This window comes from Cotesia glomerata, linkage group LG3 (genome assembly GCF_020080835.1).
Source record: "Cotesia glomerata isolate CgM1 linkage group LG3, MPM_Cglom_v2.3, whole genome shotgun sequence".
Classification (NCBI taxonomy): Eukaryota; Metazoa; Arthropoda; class Insecta; order Hymenoptera; family Braconidae; genus Cotesia; species Cotesia glomerata.
Window position 1 is genome coordinate 25,454,493 of NC_058160.1, and position 24,612 is coordinate 25,479,104.

Consider the following 24,612-nt stretch of genomic DNA (forward strand, 5'->3'; position numbering starts at 1 on the left):
CGAGTGCGCCACCGTCCTGTGTTTTTATACTGTCATTATTTATTCAGCGCTTTTTTGGACCCCAGCACGTCCTCTTTTCTCTCCTGTATTTTCACTACATAATCAACCTTATTTTTCGCACATTTATATACTCAACTCTTTATTATTATCACTGCGGCTGTGGACTGACTTGTGCTTTCTGTACTGTATTTACCCTATTCCTCACCCCTTTCTATCGGCTGTTGGAATAGTGGCGAAGGGGAAACCACAGAGAAAACTCATGCCAGTACAGTTCGGCTACCGGAGCGACCCCCGACGGTTGGTGTTGGAACTATTCGAACAACCGTCGGGGCTCGAACCCTCGCCTCACGGCATGATGTGCGAGCGAACTAACGGGATAATGACTTAACCCGCTCGGCCATCATGCCGCTCTAATCCAATATATTTATTTTTTTCATTATTACTGCTCTAAAACTTAAACTTTCTCAGTTTGTTTAGTCAGCTGAAAAAGGTTCGTTTTAGTCAAATATCAAAAGCAATGACAGCCCGAGTAAAAACAGAATTCCGCCGCACCACCGCCGCAACACCGCTGCACGGCTTTTTAAGCGCCGCACCACCGCTGCACTACAGCCGTGAAAATTTTGGTTATTTTACAAGTGCCGTATCACCGCCGCACCACCGCCGTGACAAGTAAAGAATTTATCTATTCGCCGCACTACCGCCGCACCAGCGCCGTGACAAGTAAATAAATTTCTATTCGCCGCACCACTGTTGCACCACCGCCGCACCACAGCTGTGACGCGCCCGGGTAAAAATAAAATTATTAATTTTGACGAAAAAATAATAAATTTCGTTCGACCGCCGCACCACCGCTGCACCACCGCCGCACCATACCACTGTTTGATGGTATATACATTGAAATAATATATTCGTTGATCATTCAAATAGCTTAACTAAATTTTTTAAGTTAAGTATGGCTTGCAGTGCAGTTGGCAATGTTCGAGACTTCCATGCAGACGATCCAGGTTCGAATCCCATCACAGTTCAATTTTTAAAATTCTTTCAGAGTATTTCGATAGGCGTACCGCTTCTGTGCAACCCGAGGACGAAATTAAAAATCTACGTCAACAATACGACTAAAAAAATCAATAATTTCGCGGTGCTTTGGCCTGATTTAAAAAAAATTTTTTTTTTTTAATATTATGCATTCGATTAAAAGGAGGTTGATCAATAGGTCTTACATAAAGATTTCTAGTCGCATTATTTATTAATTAATTATTGCGTGATAAATCAATTATGATACTTTTTTTTGTGAAATTGTAGGTATGATTTAGCATTGGTGCGGCGGTGGTGCAGCGGTAGTGCGGCGATGCTAGGGGGAGTAAATTTTTAGCGTGCGGCGTAATAGTCCGCCAAACGGCGGTCGTGCAGCGGTGGTGCGGCGGTATGGTGCGGCGGTGGTGCAGCGGTCGAACGAAATTTATTATTTTTCCGTAAAAAATAATAATTTCATTTTTACTCGGGAGCGTCTGCGCTGATACTTACTACGTGTCTATTTGAACTCTACTGTGTAGAAAAGATCTTCTATACTTACTAAATTCTGATAGAGTAGGTCATGCTTAGTATAACTTTATAGACCTGCAATATTTTATGTACACGCTTTTCCGCATTTTAGAAATATTTATGAGGCCTTACATGGTACACTTGCTTGACAAGTTTGCACGTATTATTCATACCAGTTATAGAAAAAATGGTAAATTTTTCAATAACTCAAATACTAAGTATGAAATGTAAACATTTTTTAATTTAAAAAAAATTTTGATAAGTCCTAAATTAAATACTTTCAAGCTTTCCGACGCTCAAAATGCATATTATGAAATTATAATTAAAACAATTAATCGTAATTAGTAAATCAATATCCCGACTAGAAATTTTAGTGAGGCAGTGATTTGGCGCAAGTAAGGCATGCCGAATTCCAAACTTGCAGTAAGTGAGGCATCCAAACCAGGCCGAAGTTTGGGATGTAACGCAGTTGCGAGGCTCAGCCTAACTTGGCTTCCTGATTAGGTTGCAGTTTGGAAACCAAATTCGCAACGAAGAATCCAAATCTAATTCTTTCTTGATTTTTAGCTTTTTTATTATCAAGCGAAAATTAATAATAACAAATGCTTATTTTTTTATCTTCTTTTATTATTTTAAGTATAAATATTAAATTTAGGACTAAATTTTTTAAATATTTCATGAATAAAAAAAAAGCAAATTCTTTGTTGCTTTTATTTAATATTATTTTTATTATTTAATTTTATTTTTTCTGTAATTTTGTTTTGTTTTTTGGAGCGTTTTTTAATGTGAAGAGGTTTTTTTGATTGGTAGATTTGATAAGTCAAGGGGGAAGGAGATGATGGAAGAGTTAGATACACTAATCATACATAACACTTAACTTTACTTCACACTCGCCTTAATAGTAATTATAATTAGTAATTAGTAATTATTAAAAATCGTACATGTCGAACGCGAGACTCGAACACGGTACCCGACGCACGAGGGCCCTATACCATACCGCGACGCTACGCCGATGATGAGCGACCTCTTACTTCAAGATACTTATAAGCACAACCAATGTTCGGCTTGCCTAATTTAAAACAAATAAGATTCGAATTGGGCTAGCCTAAGTTCGGAAAGCCAAGTTCGCTCCAAACTAGCAAAACTCAGGTTATCGTTACTTGAAACCAGTTCGGCGTTCCCATGATATATCAGACTTAAGGAATCCATGAAACATTCCTAGTTACGTTCAAATATGGCAATCCAAACATTTCGTTCTGCCTACTTTGGTTTTTATGAGGTACAACCTAGGCAAGCCTAAGTTAGGCAAGCCAAACTTACCCCGAATTGGTTCTTCGGCATATGCCTCACTGAAATTTCTAGTCGGTACATGAGACACCATGTTTATATGTACAATACACAAATACTCTCATAAATACACACTTTTATATGTATAGAACTAAAAGACTTAACCTTGGAAAGACTTGAAGCCAACTATCTTCTCCCACTCCGTTTTAGAGTACTTTGGCAAGAAACGCCGAAGTTCGTCAAACGTTTGGAATGCCTAACTTGCAAGAAATTATAAAATCCAAAGCTCTACGGAAGTTCGGTTTGCCAAACTTAAAAGTAATTGGGGCCATCTATGGTAAGACGAAGTTTGGCGAATGTTTGGAATACCTAACTTGCAGGAAATTATAAAATCCAAAGGCTTACGAAAGTTCGGTTTACCAAACTTAAAGGTAATTAGGGACATTTATGGCAAGCCAAACTTCGGCAAATCTTTGGTTATCGTTACTTCCAGCTAGTCAGGCATTCCAAAGGTTCGCCGAAGTTCGGCTTGCCATAGATGTCCCAAATTACATGCAAATTTGTCATGCCAATCTTCGTTTTGCCTAATGTGGATTTAAGAAGGCGCAAATTAGGCTTGCCTAAGTTAGGCAAGCCAAACTTACCCCTCACTAATTCTTCGGCATTCCTCACTACAATTTCTAGTCGAGATTATGAATTATGAAATGCATCGTGGTAGATGGCCAACGTTAAAACTAATATGAAAGTATTAATAATTTGTAATGTAATTACCAGTAAAAACATAATATAATATTTTAAGTTTTGTCAGATTGATTGATTGCTCATTTAAATTTTACATTTTATTGTCTACTGGAATTTAATACTTGTAAGAGACTTCTGAACACATACAAATTCTAAATTCAGCAACGTTTCACAAGTGTGGTTCACTTAGTAATTACCAATTGGGTGAAAAGCTATCCAACTTCGCAATTTATTAGCGAAGCGAAGACTGAAGTAAGTACATTTATAAAGTATCGAATTATCGATAATCGTTAGCTTTTCTTTAAATAAAGTGTCTTAATTAATTTACAAAATTTATTGCTGTGAAAATAATAAAAAAATTTAATTAAACGAAGCGATAGCAGAAGAAGACTTATATGCTATCTTTCGTTTTAAAGCTGTGCAATATTGAATGTCAGAACGAAGTAACATTAATCATTACTTTGTTACCACTTTAACTGATTAAACTAATGTTTACAGAGTTGATCTATTGATACTAGAGATTTAATAGGTTTTAAGCTTTTAGTTAGTGCAGAATCACTGTACAATTCATGAACATCTGATTATCTGGTTAGTCATTAAAATTTATATAAAAAATAAAACTGTAATCGATATTTTATAATGAAGTTGAAAAAAATACTCTTTTGTAAGCCACAGTGTTTTCATAAAAGTTTTTGGTAACAAAAGAAGCGCTTGCAAACAATCCGCATCTTATATATATGTATATATATACGGATGTATTGTAGTAATATTGTGTCTAGAAGAGTTTAATGAAGTTTTATGCGTTATATAAATCGAGCATTTTTGGTGAAGGAAGGTTGTTTTAGTGAAAAAAAAAAAATGATTGTTATATAAAATAATTATTTTTAATTCATCTTGTACGAAACGAATTTTCCGCAAATGATCGATTTTTTGAGACGATAATCTAGATAAGAGAATAAGCTAAATTTTTTTCTCGATGGTTTATAATATAATAAATTGGGCTTTTTAAGGTAAATTCAGTACTACTGGAACGTTCTTGACCTAAATTTGTGCCGTTTCAAAATTTTAAATTGTTTTCAGTGATATAGTTAATTTATTATAAGTTTTCGGAGTAGTTATAAATAGATTTGAATTTCACGCTAGATAAAATTTGTTTACTCATTTATTTATTTTGTTTTGTACGGATGAATGTGGTTATATATCAAAATTTAATCCATACGATTTGGAGAATAATTAAAATTTTTTGATAAACCTTTTTTTTTTATTTTGAAGTGGATTTTTACAGTTAAATTTGATATAATCAAAAAGATCTTGACTTGAATTTTTGCCTTTTTACAATTTTATATATTTTATGGTTATAAAAAATTTTTTAAGTTAAGTTATTTGAGGAATTTTAAAAAGATTATTAGTTCTATAATTTTGTTAAATTTGTAATTTAACTTCATTGAAATTATTGGAATATTATTATTATTATCATCATCGTGTATACGTCAACTATATATATATATATATATATATATATATATATATATATATATATATATATATATATATATATATATATATATATATATATATTAGGTGTGCCAAAATGTAACTCCCGTGGAGAACCTTTCAAAATTAGAATTTTTAGTTCCGCTTTTAACAGGGGTCGCGTTTGGGCATTTCCTGATATATTTTGGTGTGAAACAATGTATTTGATTTTCATAAAATTTTTTAACAGAAGCTTAGTTCGGGTATTTCCGGTGAAAATTCAAAATTTGGCCGGCAGTGCCCAAATAAATCTCCTGTTAAAAATCCTATAAATAATCAAATGAATTCTCTCAACCCGAAATATCTCAGGAAATGCCCAATCACAGCTGCTGTTAAAAGTAGAACTCAAAATTCCAATTTTAAAAGGTTCTCCACGGAAGTTACATTTTGGCACACCCTAATAAATATATATACACTAGACGACCCGGTGAACTTCGTATCACCTACATATATTTGTGAAAAGTATAGTCAAAATTTAATACAAAATTCTTATTTACATTCAATGCAACATAGTTATACACTTAACCAATTTAAAGCTTTTTGATGGACTACATTTTTTATCTTTTTTTGCGGTGCGTAAATATATAAAGATCACGGTTTTCCGATTCACGAACACAGGACGTATAATTTCCCATGCACGAAACAGGGAAACTCCGATTTGATTCCGCAAATTTTCAACGACTGGCCTGGCGATTTATCGTCAGTGCGGTTTGAACGTGAGATAGCTCGTCCCACATCTCATTAACTGGCATAACCTTAGTCAGGTCGTCTTCTCCTTGGTATTTTGAAACAATAACAATAAAAAAGTTCTTACGCGCTGACAAACTGATAATAGATTTTATTAATCGGCTTGAAATTAATAATCAAGTGTTTGAAAAATGCATTCATTTTCAACCGTTACATTTCCGTAATCATAAAATCAATTAATTAGTGATGTGATTAGCAAAAATAACATGTATAAAGTTCTTAGTCCGTTGACTGAATAACTAAATGTCATGTTAAGTTTTGAAAACCTTACAAAATGACTTTTTCCCCGCTGCCAAAGAGATGATTGTTGCAAGGAATTTTTTATTAAATGTTATTGAAGTTTAATAGATATGTCCTTAATTTCATAACTCAAAAAGTCCTAGTTTATGAACAAAAATATTTTTTACATTCTACTCACCACTCTGACACAACCTACATATCAATTGAATTATCACGAAATTCGTTTTTGGTTGAAATCTAATCATTGACTAAGAAAAATATTTAAATCGGTTGACCTTGAAGGCTATCCCTGTAATTTCCTGTATCTCTTGAGATTCTTTAAATTTTATATCTGTAGGAACTGTATTTGAAGAATATGAATTTTTTGACAATTATCACTTCCGCACTCCTATGCGGGGAAAGAATTTCGTAAGATCCTATTCGAGATGATGTCTACATTGTCAATAAAAGATTCCAACAAAACTTTGAGTCCATAAAAACTATCGATTGGAAATGAGAAATTTTCATGGCTAACGCCCCCGCAATCCCTTTTGAGGTTGGAATTTGATAAAATTCACTCTTAGCTGAACTTAACATCATACACGAAGATTCCTATTAAATTTGGAGTCTGTAGAAGTTAAAGTTTGAAAATGAAAACTTAACATTCTAACACCCACCCCCGTAATCCTTATTGGGGGTGGGTTGTAAAATCCGCTCTTAGATCATTTCCGCATCACATATGGAAGACTCCACCTAAATTTTCCGTCTGTAGGATTTACAATTTGAAAGTTAAATCCACCCCCGCAACCCCCTGTGGAGCGAGCTATCGTAAAATTCGTTCATAGATTATTTCTATATCTCTTACAAAAGATTCCTACCAAATTTGGGAACCCTATAGGAGCTATAGTTCAAAAACGGGAATAATTCATTGTTAACGCTCCCGCAATCCCCTTTGAGGGTAGATTTTTTAAAAATTTTTTTACATACAAACCTTCTCCTTACAATTCTGAAGATAACGAAAAAAAATTTAGCTCAATCGGTCCAGCCGTTCTCAAGTGATGCGTGGACTTACATGCGGCATTTTATTTTTATTTATATAGATATATATATATTACAGCGTTTGTTAAATTCATTCGAAGCATATTTTTGAACAATGTAAATTGAAAAATTTCAGTATGAAGAATTTTTGCATCGAGAAATGACTTCGTATCGACAAAATCTTCAACATACTTTGAAATGAAAGTAGAAAGCATTGTTCGCAGTAAACCACAGTGATAGCTCACTGAAGTTTTCAGGTTTATAAAGATTTAAATTTCCTGGAGTTCTGCCAGGAATGCATGTCCTATTATTATTTCTATTTATCTACCACGGGCGCATGACATTACTTTGTGGTAAACTTTACAGTGGAGTTTTATATTTTTCCCTGCTTTTTAAAACTCGAAAAGTCCATTTGACGGATTTTTAATTCTGAGATAACAATTTTTACAAGGCTACTATTTTTTTTTTCACAAAATTCTTTCTACAAGCTGCAATTTATATTCTAACGCCCAAAAAAGAAATTTTTTTTTCTGATCAATATGTTCCAGTAATGTAGTGATAAATTGTTGGTATCAATCTATGCACAGAAGAAAATAAAATACGCTTCATATGAAATAGCTGTGTCTTATTTCGTCAAAATGAGAAATTTTTGGTGACAAAGTCTTGATATTGATTGAATAACATGCATTCAATATAATATATGAAACTAAATTGATCATGTCTTGACTATTCTTGTCACGCGGAGAAAAAAGTATTGCTATTATAGTGATCCAGTGGATCGTGAACGTAGTATTGTGATTAGCTCAATCAGTATCGTCATTTTCACGATATTATAACCTGATATACTCTATGCTTCGGATTCTTATATGAACTGTCCATGGTATAGTGAATATGTCAAAACGTATTGCGATTATAAAGAAACGTTTCCTTACTACGGCAAAACGGATCGTGATTATCACGATCCACGACGCCTTCAGCACCGCCACGCATAACCAAGTCTGAAACTCTTACGAGTAGATTTGTTTACAATTTTGGTGATGAAATAGTGATAATTACATAAATTACTTAATTAATATCAACAGTGATATGGATGATTGGGTTGTTGATAAATTACTCGAGTGGAATCTTGAAAAACTTGTGTCGATTTTTGAAGGCTATAGTAAAGAAATAAATCTTCCTATGTTAAGGTAGTTGTAGCGTGATAGGCATTTCAACAGAAAATTATGAAATTTTTTTTATTGAAAGATAAATATATTAATAATTCACTACCAAAATTTCAGATCAATTGACCGCACCGTTTTTGAGTAATTAATTTTCGAAATTGTATCTTTTACACGTAGAGGTATAGAGAGATGGTAAAGTTAGTGTGAAATCTTCCATACCACTCGAGTGGGCCAAAGATTTCATACTAACTTTATCATCTCTCTATACCGCTACGTGTAAAAGATGCAATTTCAAAAATTAATTACTCAAAAACGGTGCGGTCAATTGATCTGAAATTTTGGTAGTGAATTATTAATATATTTATCTTTCAACAAAAAAAATTTCATAATTTTCTGTTGAAATGCCTATCACGCTACAACTACCTTAACTGTGTTAATGTCATGTCCGTGGTTATTGTATATAATTCTACTGCGTTGATAAGAAGAAACAATGTACATTATATATTGTATTAAATAAATAAAATTCTTGTTTTCATAAAAGTCTTTTTTAGCATAAATAATTTGATCTCATACTATTTTATACAAAAAAATATAATTGTATGGAGTACGTTCAGTAATAAAGGAGTAAAAATTCCATTAAAAAATTTTTTTTTTGCTCAACGGGCAGAAAGCGTCAACTTTCGGCCCGCTGCGCTAAACGAAAGTGCCGCTTTCTGCCTTCGTTGAGCAAAAAAATAGTATACACTCCACGGGAAGTAAATAAGAAAGCCTCAGATCACATGTTTGTCAACCTCGGCTTCACCTCGGCCGACAATTACATGTGATCTGAGACATTTCTTACTTTACTTCCCTAGGTGTGTAATATACTATTCTGTCCTCCAGGCGGAAAGTGGCAACTTTCGGCCCGCTGCGCTAAACGAAATTGCCGCTTTCCGCCTCTGTCGGACAGAAAAATAGTATACAAACCTATGGCAGGAAAATAATAAATATCTCAGATCACATATATGTCGACCTCGGCTTCGCCTCGGGCAACATATATGTGTTCTGAGACATTTCTCATTTTCTTGCCACAGGTGTGTAATATACTATTTCTTATGACAAAAATATTTGCCTCTTTTAAATGAATATTTCGATAATACAAATTTCTAGGCTAATAATATTTGTAAAAATAAAAAAAAAAAGTTATATAAGATAAAGTCCAACTGCTGTAAGTCATTATTTAAAAATTTTTAAACCTAACCCAATTCTTGACTGTCATAATCTACACAAAAATTTTAAACTAATCAAGCTACAATAGGAATTTTTATTTATGTTAATAACAATAATATACCAAAAAACTAAAAAAACAATAATCTGCAATAAAATATAATTAACATTTAATTGAAGACAACTTAATGATCTATAAACCATAGCAATATAGACACTCGATATCCGAATCCATGTGGATCGTGATAATCACGATCCACTAGATCGGACGTATGCACATCTAGTCATACGAGGATCGTGATCATCACTATACTGTATCGTGAAAATAGCAATAATTTTTCTCCTTGCAGCTGTTGTTTTGCCTCTTATGTTAGTGTTAAACTGTCATCAATAACGAGAGATATTATTATATATTAAGAAAAAAAATACTTTTATCTTACTGAAACACGAGAATAAAAAATAAAAAATTTTTTTTTGTTACTAAAATTTAAAAATAACAACAATGATTGCAGTAAAGATAAATTTATTTTCAATTTCTCGTTTTGCAATACACGGAAAGAAAAATATGGGAACTATTCCCATAATTATAGGAAATTTTCCTAGAATTATGGGAAAATTTCCCATAATGATGGGAATGGTTCCCATAATGGTATAGGAATGGTTACTATAATTATAGGAATGATTCCTATACAATTATAGGAATGATTCCTATACAATTATAGGAACCATTCCCATAATATTATGGGAAATATTCCCATATTGATATAGTAATGGTTCCTATATCATTATGGGAACTATTCCCATAATGGTATAGGAAGGATTCCTAGAATATTATAGGAATCATTCCTATACCATTATGGGAATCATTCTCAAAATAAAATAAAGATAAAATTTTCGTGCGGAGTGAGTTCGAAATGATTCCTATAATATATACACGGAAAAAAAAATTGGGGCAGCCACATGATTTTCATGTTGTAGGCAATAATAGTTAAAAAAACAATAATAATTAAATAATAATAATAATATAAATCTGAATTTTTTTGTTGGCTATCCAGTCTATTGCCAATTGGCAATCTATTGGCTATCCAGAAAATATATTGTATAATAATAATAATAATAATAACAATAATCTATATTATTAAGAGAATAAGGAAAATTTTGTGGCCAGTGTATTTATGTGATAAAATGGGTTTTTGCTTGGAGTTTTGTCTTTTCAAGGTTTCATATTATTGTCACCAATAGTCAATTTATTATAATAAGAATTTAGGCTGCATTCGAAAATGCTCTGTGTCTAGATACATAATAAAGAAATGACCTTGTATCTGGTAAACTATTGACATTTTTGAAGATATAAGCTCATCTCGATGTTACACTCATCAAGAGCTTTTTTTTCAGTACCCACATGCATTTTTGATATATTTTTCACATATATATATATATATATATATATATATATATATATATATATATATATATATATATATATATATATATATATATATATATATATAAAATATATGAAAAATTGATGTGGGTACTCAAATGAAAGGTCTCGATGATTGTAATGTCGGGATAAGCTTATATCTTTAAAAATGTCAATAATTCACAAGATACAAGGTCATTTCTTAATTATTGATATTTTTAAACATATAAGCTCGAGTTGATGTTATACTTATCAAGAGCTTTCATTTGAGTACCCACATGCAATTTTGATTATTTTTCATATATACATATATATAATATATATAAATATATAAAATATATGAAAAATTGATGTAGGTACTCAAATGAAAGGTCTCGATGAGTGTAACATCAATATGAGCTTATATCTTTAAAAATGTCAATAGTTCACAAGATACAAGGTCATTTCTCAATTATATGTTTAGAGATAAAGCACTTTCGAATGCAACCTAAATATTTATTATAAATTGACTATCATCATAAATTGACTATCGACGAGAATGATATGAAACCTTGAAAAGGCACAAATTCTTGTCAAGTCCTTTGCAATGACACTAAATTTCACTAAAAAATCGATTTCATCATGTGACTATCCAGGAGACAAAATTGTTCTTATTCTCTTAATAATATAAATTATTATTATGATTATTATTTAATAATTATTGTTGTTTTAACTATTATTGCCTGCCACATGAAAATCATGTTGCTGTCATATAAAAGTCATGTATCTTCCACAGGAATGTATCATGCAGCAGCCCCAATTTTTTTTTTTCCATGTAGGATTTAAACCTATATGTTGTGGGAACCATAATATATAGTTCCCATAATTTTCTTTCCGTGTAGTATATTTGTTTTAAAAAAAAAGTTTTCAGATGCTTACTGTTTAATTTTGTAACGTAGATTAATTTATTTATTGATCGACCAAATAAAAGTTAACCAATCGCTGTTAATGAACTAAAATTTATCAATGAAGTGTTAATCAAAATAGTAGATAATTATTATTTATTTTTATTTCCAATATTACTAGCTCGAGGATATTATTGAGAACGGTCAGTAAAAACCTACCATAAGTTTTAATCAAATTGAAATTATTGGGTTCATACTCACATATTGCAATTATTAAACTTTCAGAAAGTCACTCAGATCGTTTAACGCGGCTCAATAATTAATTAACTATGAAGCTTTCAAAGCGTGTTTAATTGTTTATGGTCTAAAATTTAGATCTAAAAATAAATGAATTTATATTCATATTTTATTAAAGAACTTTGATTTCAAAATAGAAAAACAATTTTTCCGTATTTTTAAAAATTTTTCTTGACTCAAAATCTTTTCCCTTGAATCAAGCCAATTTTTTTATGTGTATCTTCAAAATTTCATCGAAAATCTGAGATTTGAACTGTAAAAATTTGTTTTCATCTATTAAAACACAATTTATTTATTAATTTGAACGTCAATCGGCATTATGCAACAATTAATATATTTCTTTTCGTACACTTTAAGAAGAATAAGAAAACTTTTTAGTTATGTAAATATAAGTTTCGTGGATGCAAATTTAAATAATAGAATGGGTATTTTCAAGAGAACTTTTAAACATTTTGTACTACTTTCTCATCTGATTATAATAAAACATTCTTTTGGTAATATAATAAGTTTGAATGAACGGGGAGCAAAAATAGTACCTGGGTATACAAAAAATATTCAACTCACTCAACTGATACGAAGTAAATTGAGCAAAAAATTTTAACGATGAAATTTTAACGGGGTATTAATTGAAGTATTGATTTATGTCTATTATTATTTTCAGCCACATATGTCCAACTAGAGCTAGATTTATTATTATTAAAAGTATAGAATTACTTACTGGTTGTGTCAATTCCGTTAGCTAGTGGGCATCTTTGTGTTACAGTAGAAGAAGCCTTTATTGGAGGCCAGCAGAGAATTGAATCCCAAACCCAATTGCACCAAATTTCTAATATTAGAAAAAAATAGAATATTCATTCCTTCATTGTTATTATTGGATTAGATAAAAATATATTTCTATGAAATTCAAATTTAATAAAAAAATGCAAATTTCAACGAATGGTTCTGCATACCAGTTTGACAGATATTTATAAAATTTACCTCCATCCGGAATACTGAAATTGTTATATTGAAGCCTGCAAAATTCTTCTGTATTGTTATTAGTATCTGAAAAATCCGACATCCTTTTTTGTTTATATGTTTACTTTATTTATAATTATTACTTTTCATTTCAAAGTTCTTCATTTTTTACACGTAGGTGAATTTTTAATCGTCAACTTATACTTCATAAATATTTTTTTTTCACTCGTTGATGTTTTTTTTGACATTTAATTTCGCCTAGTCTCATAATTATTATTATTATTTTCTTCTTTTTTGGTAGAACTTTCTGCTCTAGTAAAATTTCACCCATTAACACGATAATTTTCCAGGTAATTAACTTCCTTCATGAAAAGTAGTCGAAAATTTCGGTGTAAATATTATTAATCATTTTTTTTTCTTTATTTTTATATTGTGCGAAAAAAAAGTTGATGCTTTAGTCATTGTACTTAGAACATACACTTTTAACATAATCATTTATCGAATTTTGTGTCAATTTTTCTACGGGAATTGATCTAAATTTGATAAGAAGAAACTTCAATTTTTTTTCCTTTTTTTCATGATTTCTTCTTTGCATGTTGGTGAGTTTAATCTAAAATAATTGAAAAATTATTTCTTTAGAAAAAAGTATAAGTGAAACTTCTTGAGCGAAATTTTTTAAAAATCCATTAACGAATGCAAAAAAAAATATCACACAAGTCATGTCGTAAGAAGTTTTGAAGATACATTAATTTTTCTACATCAAATTGCGAAATTTCTGACAATATCAGTCTACATTTTAAATATTTTGAGTTTTTAATTTCAGCAGTTGAAATTGTAAAAAATTTATCACTGAATTTCTAAATCGAACATTTAAATTAAAAAATAAATTTCCTTATTTAATAAAAAAAAACTTATTCATAATAATAAATAACTGCAAAAAAATATTTTTTTACAGTAAATTTTATTTTGCAAAGTCAAATGTACATTTTTAAAAAATTCTATGGTAATTTTACAAAAAAAAAAATGTTTTTGAAATTGATAGGAAAAACATTTATCCAAAATTTAAATCGGGTATTGTCATAATAATAAAAAATTTTTGTAGGTTTCTTCATATATCTAAAGCAGAGTTGCAAATAATGCATTAAATTTCTTAATGCATTAGAATTTTCATTGGTCATTAAATTTAATTTATTAATGAAAAATATTTTCATTAAGGATTACATCTAGTTTTTAAATGGAAATAATTTTCGTTGACCATTAAATTTAATTCTTTAATGAAAAATATTTTCATTACCCATTAAAAGTTATTTTTTAATGGTGAATTTTCCCATTGATCATTCGATTTAATTTTAATCAAAGTATTGTCATTCATAATTGAATGTAATAGTGTGTTCGGACTCCCTGTCTCGAGCGCATCACCATTTTTTTTACTCGAAACAATTTTATTTAAGAATAAGGAAAATTCGGATTAAGATGTACTGATTATTAAAACGATGTAATATAAAAAGATAAATTTTTATATCCAATTAGTTAATATTAATTTTGAATGAAATTATTTAAAAAAAAAACATTTGACAGCAAATCGACTTTAGCCCTAGAACGTTCGAATTTTGTTTACTTGCTCTATTATTTCTTTATTATTCACATTTTCTAAAATATGAGCTCTACTGATGTTGTGCTGATCGAGATCTTTCATTTGAGTATACACATGCATTTTTGATATATGTCCTATATATCTACTTGATATATGTACTTATATGTCATATATATATCAAATATATCAATAATGCATGTGGGTACTCTTATGAAAGGTCTCGATGAGTATAATTTTAGGATAAACTTATATTTTTGAAAATGTCAATAATAAAGAAATGTGCTTGTTTCTTCTTAACTATTGACATTTTTCAAGATATAACCTCATCCTGATGTTATACTCATCGAGACCTTTCATTTGAGTACCCACATGCATTTTTATATATTTTTCATATAAATAATTATATAACATATATAAATATATGAAAAATTGATGTGGGTACTCAAATGAAAGGTCTCGATGAGTGTAACTCCAGGATGAGCTTATATCGTAGAAAATATCATCAGTAGACAAAATACGATATCATTTTTTAATTATTGAAATTTTTTAAGATATACGTTCATCCCGATGTTACACTCATCAAGAACTTTCATTTGAGTACCCACATGCATTTTTGATATATTTTTCACATATACATATATATAATATATATAAATTTATAAAATATATGAAAAATTGATGTGGGTACTCAAATGAAAGGTCTCGATGAGTGTAACTCCAGGATGAGCTTATATCGTAAAAAATATCATAAGTAGACAAAATACGACGTCATTTCTTAATTATTGAAATTTTTTAAGTTATAAGCTCATCCCGATGTTTCACTCATCAAGAGCTTTCATTTGAGTACCCACATGCATTTTTATATATTTTTCATATATACATGTATATATATATATATATATATATATATATATATATATATATATATATATATATATATATATATATAACATATATAAAAAGTTTGGAAAATCTAAAAGTGCACGACTCATAATGCTCATTTAATTATGAAAAAAATTAATTATAAAAAAAAAAAAAAAACTTAAGTCGTTCAAAATTAATTGCCGAAAAAACAGTTGTAGTAGGAAGGTACTGCACAAGCGCTCCTGGTGGAATAAAATGTACATAATATCTATAGATATAGATATATCACCATCCATGTTAATTTTACATGGATATATATAGATATACAGTCTTGTAGTTTTCGTTTTTTATTAATTGTAATTAAACGACACTGAATCAATTAACCATTTGAATTCAGTGACCTACAATCGTCGATTAGAATTAAAAAAAAAAAATTTTACTCAAATAATTGATTTTTTCACAAGTTACAGTGTTTCCGGGGTTTCATACATGACGGACAGGAAAATTTTTTGACCTATTTTGATGTTTTTTTCCGTTTCTATTGCAGTAAATCAATTTTTAGAAAGGATGGAATTAATCTCCATTCAATTATCTCGACAATAGTATGCAAAATATCTTGATTCCGAAAACTAACAAGGCTATAATACTAAAAATAGTTGCTAAAATGAGGCGAAAAAAATTTTTCGATCGTAAAGCACTCTCTGATGCTTCGCATCATGAGTCGTGCAATATATGAAAAAATGATGTGGGTACTCAAATGAAAGCTCTTGATGAGTGTAATGTCGGAGTGAGCTTATATATTTAAGAATATCAATATTTAAGAAAGTACAGTGCAATTTAACAAAAGTCGATATGTAATTGAGCAAATTTTATTTATTCATAGTTGACAATTCTCGGCGTTCACATAGTGACTGCAGATTGCTAGTGTTTTATATTTTTCAACAAGGATGTCTACCGAATCAATTAACCGATTTCGACGTTCTTCATAGCAATCGACGCCGATAATCAAAAGCTATAAATTAAATTACGACTGCAATAACAATCCGACATTAATCGAATAAATTATTTCAAAAAAATACTTTTTTTGAATTCTTTCGAAAATTTTTTCGAAGATTTTCGAAAATCAGGGTACAACTACTAACTTCCCGATTTTTTGAAAATCATTAATTTTCATAGTGGAAAGTTGAAAAATAGTTCGATTAACGATTAAATTTAATATCTAATTTTGAAAATTTCCATTAATCATTAAAAAAATTTTTTAATTTTGAATATTTCCATTAATCATTAAAAAAATTTTTAATTTTATATATTTCCATTAATCATTAAATTTAATATTTTAATTTAAATGATTTTTACTAATCATTAAAAAAATATTTTTAATGATAAATATTTCCATTCACAATTAAATTAAATTTTTTAGTGGAAAATTTTTTCATTAGAGAATTGAATTTAATGAGTTAATGAAAATATTTTTCATTAAAATTTTCACAACCCTGATCTAAAGGAATTAGTGGTAACTATAATTTTGAATTAGCATACATTGTTTTGTAATTTTACTCATACTTTGGTTTGTAAAATATTGTAATTTTACAAAAAATTTCAACATTGTAGGTAATATACTTACGATAAACTGCAGCTGTTCAATTGAATTGAGTTGAATTTCTTCGTAAAAAATTGATCAGAAAACGTCAGGAACTTTACTAAAAACATAAAATATGCTGATGAATAAAAAAGTAAATGAATAGTTATACTTATCATTACATTACGTATTACGAAATATCAAATATGTACTCAAGTAATAGGCAAAAAAAGAATACATCCTGATGCAGATCAAGTCTTTCATATGAATGCACGTGAGAGTAGATTAAATTATTGATCGAACGTTATTCAACTAGACATTGAACATGTTTTCAGGAAAATTGGAAGTAAGTGACGGAAGCTATACTCAATATATATGTCAAAACGAAGTAACTTCAATTAAAGAGTGTAAATTGCTCTGAGAAATTAAGGTCAGTATTTAAAGACTTTTTAATTCAATAAATAGTACCGCTGAAAGACTAAAAAAAAAAAATTAGAAACAAGATTAAAGCTACTAAAAAAGTTTTGAGGAAAAATGTTGTGTTACACTTGTATACTTGACTTCCACTCATGCAGAAAACTATGAGTAGCGTTTTTGGAGATATAACAAGCATTATAAAAAAGTCGAGTCAGCAAAAAAATAGATGACAGATTGTAAAAATACTGACGTATTTTGAACGCGCAAGGAAGTTTTTTTTTCAATTGTGGCAAAGAATTGTTGTGTTAAAATAAAAATGTTTGTTTAATTATTTTTCAGTTTACATATAACCATATTTGCAGTTGTACATTTAATTTTCATTTTTAAAAATATGTTTGTTTTTACGGTTACATACTTTATCTTATGAATATTATTTTTCTTATACACATTCTTTGTGCAGTGACTTATAAATCCGATTATTTCACGGTCGACTGTCGTCCGGCTTTTCCGACAAGGTCTAGTAAATTTTCTTAGACATCATATTACTTTTAACCAATTCACTACTTATATATCAACAACATATGTGCACGCCAAACGATATAGAAAGTATAAATCGATAAATAAACATTAAACAATTTTTGAATTATACGGTGTTGAAGAAAATTAATAAATATATTTTCTTTATACTTGCAATTTCATATCGCTGAGAAATTTATCGCTTATACTAGCAATGAACTGTACAAAATTCTATCATTAATTGATAGAAATGTAATTTTAATTAATTTTATAAATTACTGACAGATTTACTGAAATCCGTAAAGCAATTTTGTGTGGATAACAAATTTGACTATACTGAATTACTCTTCGCGGTTATTTAAGATTAGATAGTGATTAAGGATTTTGAGAAAGTACGAGTAATTTGGTAACGTTGAAATAAAGGCTTGATTTGTTTTTTTAATTACAGTTTAAATATGTACTCTATTGTTTAATTAAATAATTAACTCCAAAGGTGGATAATTTTAACATTGGTCTTATCAAGTCATTACCACGTATGACCATATAAAAATTTATATCACTGATTTTTGCGTGAAGAACGAGAAGATTAATGTTAACAGCTTTCAACTAATGAAAAAAAAAATTAATTCAATAGTTAATAGTTATCTGAAAAATCAATGTAAAGATCCCTCTGTAAAAAGTTGACAAAATTCGATTAATAAGAAAAATATAAAAATTGTACGAGAAAGTATGAAAGTATTGTTTTGAACAGCATTAAATAAATGGCTGAAAAAAGTTTATGGATTATCTACAAAATAGTTAAAAAGCTTTTCCGAACTTAAGTTTTATATAGAATGGATGTGTCTATCCGATGAGATAAACTTCGTGAGTAGTATTAGTATAGAATAGTGTTCATTAGAATTCTTGAGCTTCTTCAAACTACTTCAAAGACTTTACTATTATTAATGAATTATTTAACAAACTCGATCATCAATTACCGTAACCCTATGAAATTCATAAATTTTAATTTTATTAAGTGATATTTAATTATTAAAGGATTATGATCTTCTTCACTTTACTTGTTCTAAAGTGTATAAATTTTCATATAATTATACGAAACTTTCAAATTATCATTATTATAATTTATTAAAATATTAATGAATTGCACATTTTTAATTTCGGTGAGATTGTCTAATCCACCTACAAACTTTGTTTTCATTAATTATGATTACACACATTTTCATTTATCCAAATGTACTCTCGCACTTGTAATCGCAGCTTTACATCTGCCAGTGTATGTCTGACTATTCTCTTGTTCTTATTTTTATAACATAATACAAGAATTATATGTAGATATATCTAAAGCATTATTATTATTATCATTATCATTATCATTTATTTATTTATTTATTTATTTATTTATTTATTTATTTATTCATTTATTTATTTATTGTTTTTTTTATTTTTTTTTAAATGAATGCTGTTGTTGACAATGAGTAAATATTAATATACAGCTTTATATTAGAAATAAAGGTTTGTACATTTGCTATTAAATAGAACAATCGATATAAAGGAAGAGGTAAAAAAGAGAGCAAAAATACAGAGATAGAGAGCAAGGTCATGATGATGAGATCCAAGGACAACATTTTTTCTAGGTCGCATTTACTTCCTCATCATTTTAATATTTAGTCGGTAAAATTAAATAACTTAGTTAACTATTAATGTATTTATGTTTATAAAATTATTGTATTCTTCTTTAAATTTAGTACTGAAATGAAAGTTCAAATGCAATATGATAAATTACATTAATTGAAAAAAAAGTTTCTCTTTTTTCAACGAAAGTTTTTTTCAACTTTTTTTTATTAATAATAATCAAAGATTCAATGAAAATACTTCTATTTAAAAAATTATTTAATTTCAATGTAATAAATAAATTTATTAAATGAAATTTATTCTTTCTCGGTAAAATATTAAAGTGTATAAAAATAATTTTTTTTTTAGAGTCCGTGGACTTATTATTTATTCAGCTTAGAAGAGACAGAAGGAAGAGACAAATAAAACGAATAAATTTCAACAGATAATTTTTTGTCACATAAGTTCACAAATATAAAAGCAATTTTATGAATCGTCTAAAAAAATTCAAAAGCCTATTGTTCAAAATTGTTGAACTTATATTGGGTTTTCTCGTTTGGATTATCGCATCCGGCCAACGCGAATCTTATTCATTAAAAAGAGCATCGTTCACTTCAATAAATGATCGGCAATTTTATCAAATGAATAATAGATAAATTTATCAAATTAAAATAATTGATTAAGAAATTCTTTTATTATCCGCTTCAACAAATCAAATAATTTTTTGTTTCACCAACTACTTGACAATTATCTACAAAAGTGTTCTCATAAATTTTAATCAACTCTAAGTGGACTTTATTGTCATGCAATATAAGATATCTTCAGGTAATTCAATAAAGTAGAACGTAGTGGAAATGAAACAGAAAAAAAGATGATTACATGAAAAAACCCAACTGTCACAAAATAAAACTCTGATATTTTTATTTCCAATGAACTAATTTTATTTAACCGCTAAAATCGGACCAATTTTCAAATTTAAATAAATAAATAAACACTAAGCGTTAAAATAAATAATGACAAGTTTTTTCTCGCTTAAAAGAAATAAAATTAAAGCAAACAGTGAATATATCAAGTACTGTTATTATTCTTAGGATATGATATAGCTTATTATTGTTATTTTGATAAAAAAAGTATGTGGCAGAAATAAATAAAAGTTTTTGCATTCAAAAATTTAAGTACTAATAATAGAAAAAATAATTTTATTTAATCAATGACTTCATGACATTGATTGCATCTAATTTCCAAGATTAAATTAACACCGTGATTGATATTGTCTGCTGCTGGATAGACATTACGCTACACTAGTCTTGGATTAATGATTATGCCATGCATGAATTAAGCTCATAGATGCAGCTGCTATTAAATTATGTAAAGAAAATATTTTATCCAATTACAATCAACTTTAATTAAAAAAAAAAAAAAAAAAAAAAAAAAGTAACCACCTAATTAATGTTGAAGTTTTGAACGTAAAAAGTTAATTAAAAAAAAATCAATTGATATTAATTTCAAAAAAACAGATTCCTTACGAATCAAATTAATAAAATTTATAATAAAAATCGTTAATTATTGAAAATTATTTAACAAATTTACGCCATGCTTTTAACTATATGATAATTACTCAATTTTGCCTGAAATTGTCTTAGTTAATCCTTCTCCGCATCACGTGTGATTTTTTAATTCTAGTATTTTACCTTTAAAATCAATTTCGGAGTGAAATTGAAAATAAAAAAAAAATTGACTTTTAAAAACGACCGGAAATAATTTTAATTTTATCAGCGCAATATAAATATTAACTTGTTTATGTGATAAATGTATATGATATATTGAAATTGAATGATTTAATAATTGAAAATTGTGATATATAAACGATTTATTGATGAGCGTGTAAGGATTGTACACTTCACAGTTTAGACATTCCATATGATATAAATAAAAGTGCATAGTCTCTCTATCATTCATATAATACAACTTGATTAAAAACGATTTGAAGTGAGGTAAATGTTTTTAATGGCTTTTTTAATCAGACGTGATCGATATATGAATAAAAAATTGATACAAATATTTTACCAGTAAGCGATCGTAATGAAATTATATAAATCTGAATTCATATAAATATACATAATTTGGTTAGAATAAAATTATAATATATAATTTATTACAGTGTAATAATTTTTTTCACTGAATCAAAGTCAAAATTTATTCACTTGAATTGTACTTCATTATAAAGGCTATATCATCGTATAGGGGAGGGTGGGGTATAATGGCCCCCTGGGGTATAACGGCCCCCTTCAAAATTTGGTCAAAAAATATATTTTTTTTTTTTTTTACCAAATTATCATAAATTTGATATATTTATATATTTTTAAGCTAATATATTATACCTGGAGTATAACGGCCCCCCTTCAAAATTTAATCAAAAAAAATTTTTTTTTTTTTTACCAAATTATTAAAAAATTTTTTTTTTCACCAAACTTTATTTTCAAATAAAGTCTCGAATGTAAATTATTTACAATTATTAAATTATTTATTATTTACAATTATTAAATTATTTATTATTTATATTATTAAATCCTAAGAAAATTATTAATTGTTTGATTAGTTATAATAAATTTTCATAAAACGTAACAACATTAAAATGTTTAAACAAAACATTAAATGTAAATTATTTACAATTAATAAATTATCTATTTTATATTATTAAATCCTAAGAAAATTATTAATTGTTAGATTATTTATATTATTATTATTATTATGAGTTTTACTTGTATACCGTTTTCTGGTTTTTACAAGGTTACTTTCCGCTCTATATTATCAACTCAGTTTTTCAACCCTTTTTTATTATCAACATATTCTCCACTATTTTTTATACTCAACATGTTCTCCACTTTTTATAATCAACATATAATTTTCGCATATATAATTTCATTCCAATGCGGCTGTGGACCGACTTGTGCTTTCTGTACTACATTTACCCTATTCCTCACCCCTTTCTATCGGTTGTTGGAATAGTGGCGATGGGGAAACCACAGAGAAAACCCATACCAGTACAGTTCGGCTACCGGAGCGACCCCCGACGGTTGGTGTTGAAACTATTCGAACAACCGTCGGGGCTCGAACCCTCGCCTCACGATATGATGCACGAACGAACTTATTGGGATAATGACTTAGTCCGCTCGGCCATCATGCCGCTTGTTAGATTATTTATAATAAATTTTAATAAAACGTAACAAAATTAAAATCTTTTAACAAAACATCAAATGTAAATTATTTACAATTGATAAATTATCTATTTTATATTATTAAATCCGAAGAAAATCATTAATTGTTAGATTATTTAAAATAAATTTTCATAAAACGTAAAAAAATTAAAATCTTTAAACAAAACATTAAATGTAAATTATTTACAATTATTAAATTATTAATTATTATTAATGATGAATTTTCAAAAACGTAACAATATTAATATTTTAAAATTAAGTCTCAAATGTAAATTATTTACAATTAATTAATTATTTTTCACAATAGTGACAAATATATTCTTCAGAATAATCTTCATTGATTCCCACACAGGAATCTTTTACGTTTCAGCGGTAATTTGAAATTTAAATTTAGCAGGAGTATGATGATTTTCATGGCAATTGAATAACCATTATAATTATAATTATTTTCTAGAAAATAAAAGAGGTTAAGGGCGGAAAGAAACGAGGTGCATCAGGTATAGCAGTTATTTTTCAAATGATTATGAAATCTAGAGAGTGATAAAAATAAGGAAATACTTTTATATTTTTCAAACTATTTTTAATGGTGGAAAAAAAATTTTTTTGTATCATTTTTTGGTGGGGGCCAAAATAACATTATCGTTTAAAAAACTTTAAATTTTTGGTTTAAATAATAATTTCTTTATTCAAAATGTTATTGAAGTAAATAAAAAAAATTTTTTATAGATTTTCGATTTAACATCGCCGATAAATTAGCCGACTTGTACTGGCATGGGTTTTCTCTGTGGTTTCCCCATCGCCACTATTCCAACAGCCATTCGAAAGAGGTGAGGAATAGGGCAAATACAGTACAGGAAGCACAAGTCGGTCCACAGCCGCAAGAGATACGCAGAGATTATAAAAAGTTGAAAGAGCAGGTTGCGATATCTATGTGCGAAATTTGAAAGGCAGAAACTTTTGAACGCAATGAAAATTTGAAAGACATTCGAACGCAGTGAAATAGAGAGAGGCAGTACAATTGTGATGAAAAAATTGTAAAAGGCAGTTCTTACTGCTGTACAATGTAACAAATCTATCTATCTATCTAGTAATATTATAACTAAATATAATTTATTATAATTAAATATTATTACATAAATTTATAGAAATTCACATAGTAAATGAATGACTCAAAAAAAAAAGCCATTCTTAATACAATTCGGTAATATCTTGGATCATGTTATTGCCTATCTTGAATCAAAAGACAAAAATTCTTGAATGAAATAAATCTACATCTAGTCTCAAGAGTTTAATTTTTTAATTAAGACAGCTAGAAATTTTGAAACAAAAATCAACTTTTGAAGAAAAGATGTTTCTTGAATCAAGATTATTTTTCTATCAGTGCAGAATATAGTTCAAAAATGAGTTAAGTCAGCAAAGTAATTTCTATAAAAACCTAATAATAATACTATTTCTATTGATTTGTACTATCAAAAATTTTAACTGCAAAGAGCGAAACTAATTTTGGTTCACTAAAAAAATATAAGCAAATATCAACTCAAGTCCAGTGATTGACAGCTCGTCTATTTTATTTTATTTGCATAATTAGATAAACTAAGAAATGGAAATATGATGTTTGTATATCGACATAAATTTTTCAAAGTGGCTAATTAACAAATGTCAAATGTTGACATTGTAATTGAAGATAATTATGGGTGAGAAGGGCATGAGGATTGGTCTGTGTACATAAAATCATTTCGGTCGCTTAATACTTAATGCGACACCGAATCCGCACCT

At 28.5% G+C, this 24,612-nt stretch overlaps 1 protein-coding gene across 3 annotated transcripts in view; it reads right to left on the reverse strand.

Annotated features, from left to right (window-relative positions):
• Positions 1-24,612, reverse strand: part of LOC123262069 (PDF receptor) — a 43,118-nt gene that overhangs the window by 16,375 nt on the left and 2,131 nt on the right. For all 3 annotated transcript variants that reach the window (XM_044724076.1, XM_044724074.1, XM_044724075.1), the window contains exons 2-4: positions 17,120-17,195; positions 13,059-13,647; positions 12,799-12,906 (exon numbers count right to left, since the gene is read on the reverse strand). In XM_044724076.1, the coding sequence (XP_044580011.1) occupies positions 12,799-12,906; positions 13,059-13,140 (190 nt within the window). In that variant the 5' untranslated portion in view covers positions 13,141-13,647; positions 17,120-17,195. The remainder of the gene's footprint in view (positions 1-12,798; positions 12,907-13,058; positions 13,648-17,119; positions 17,196-24,612) is intronic.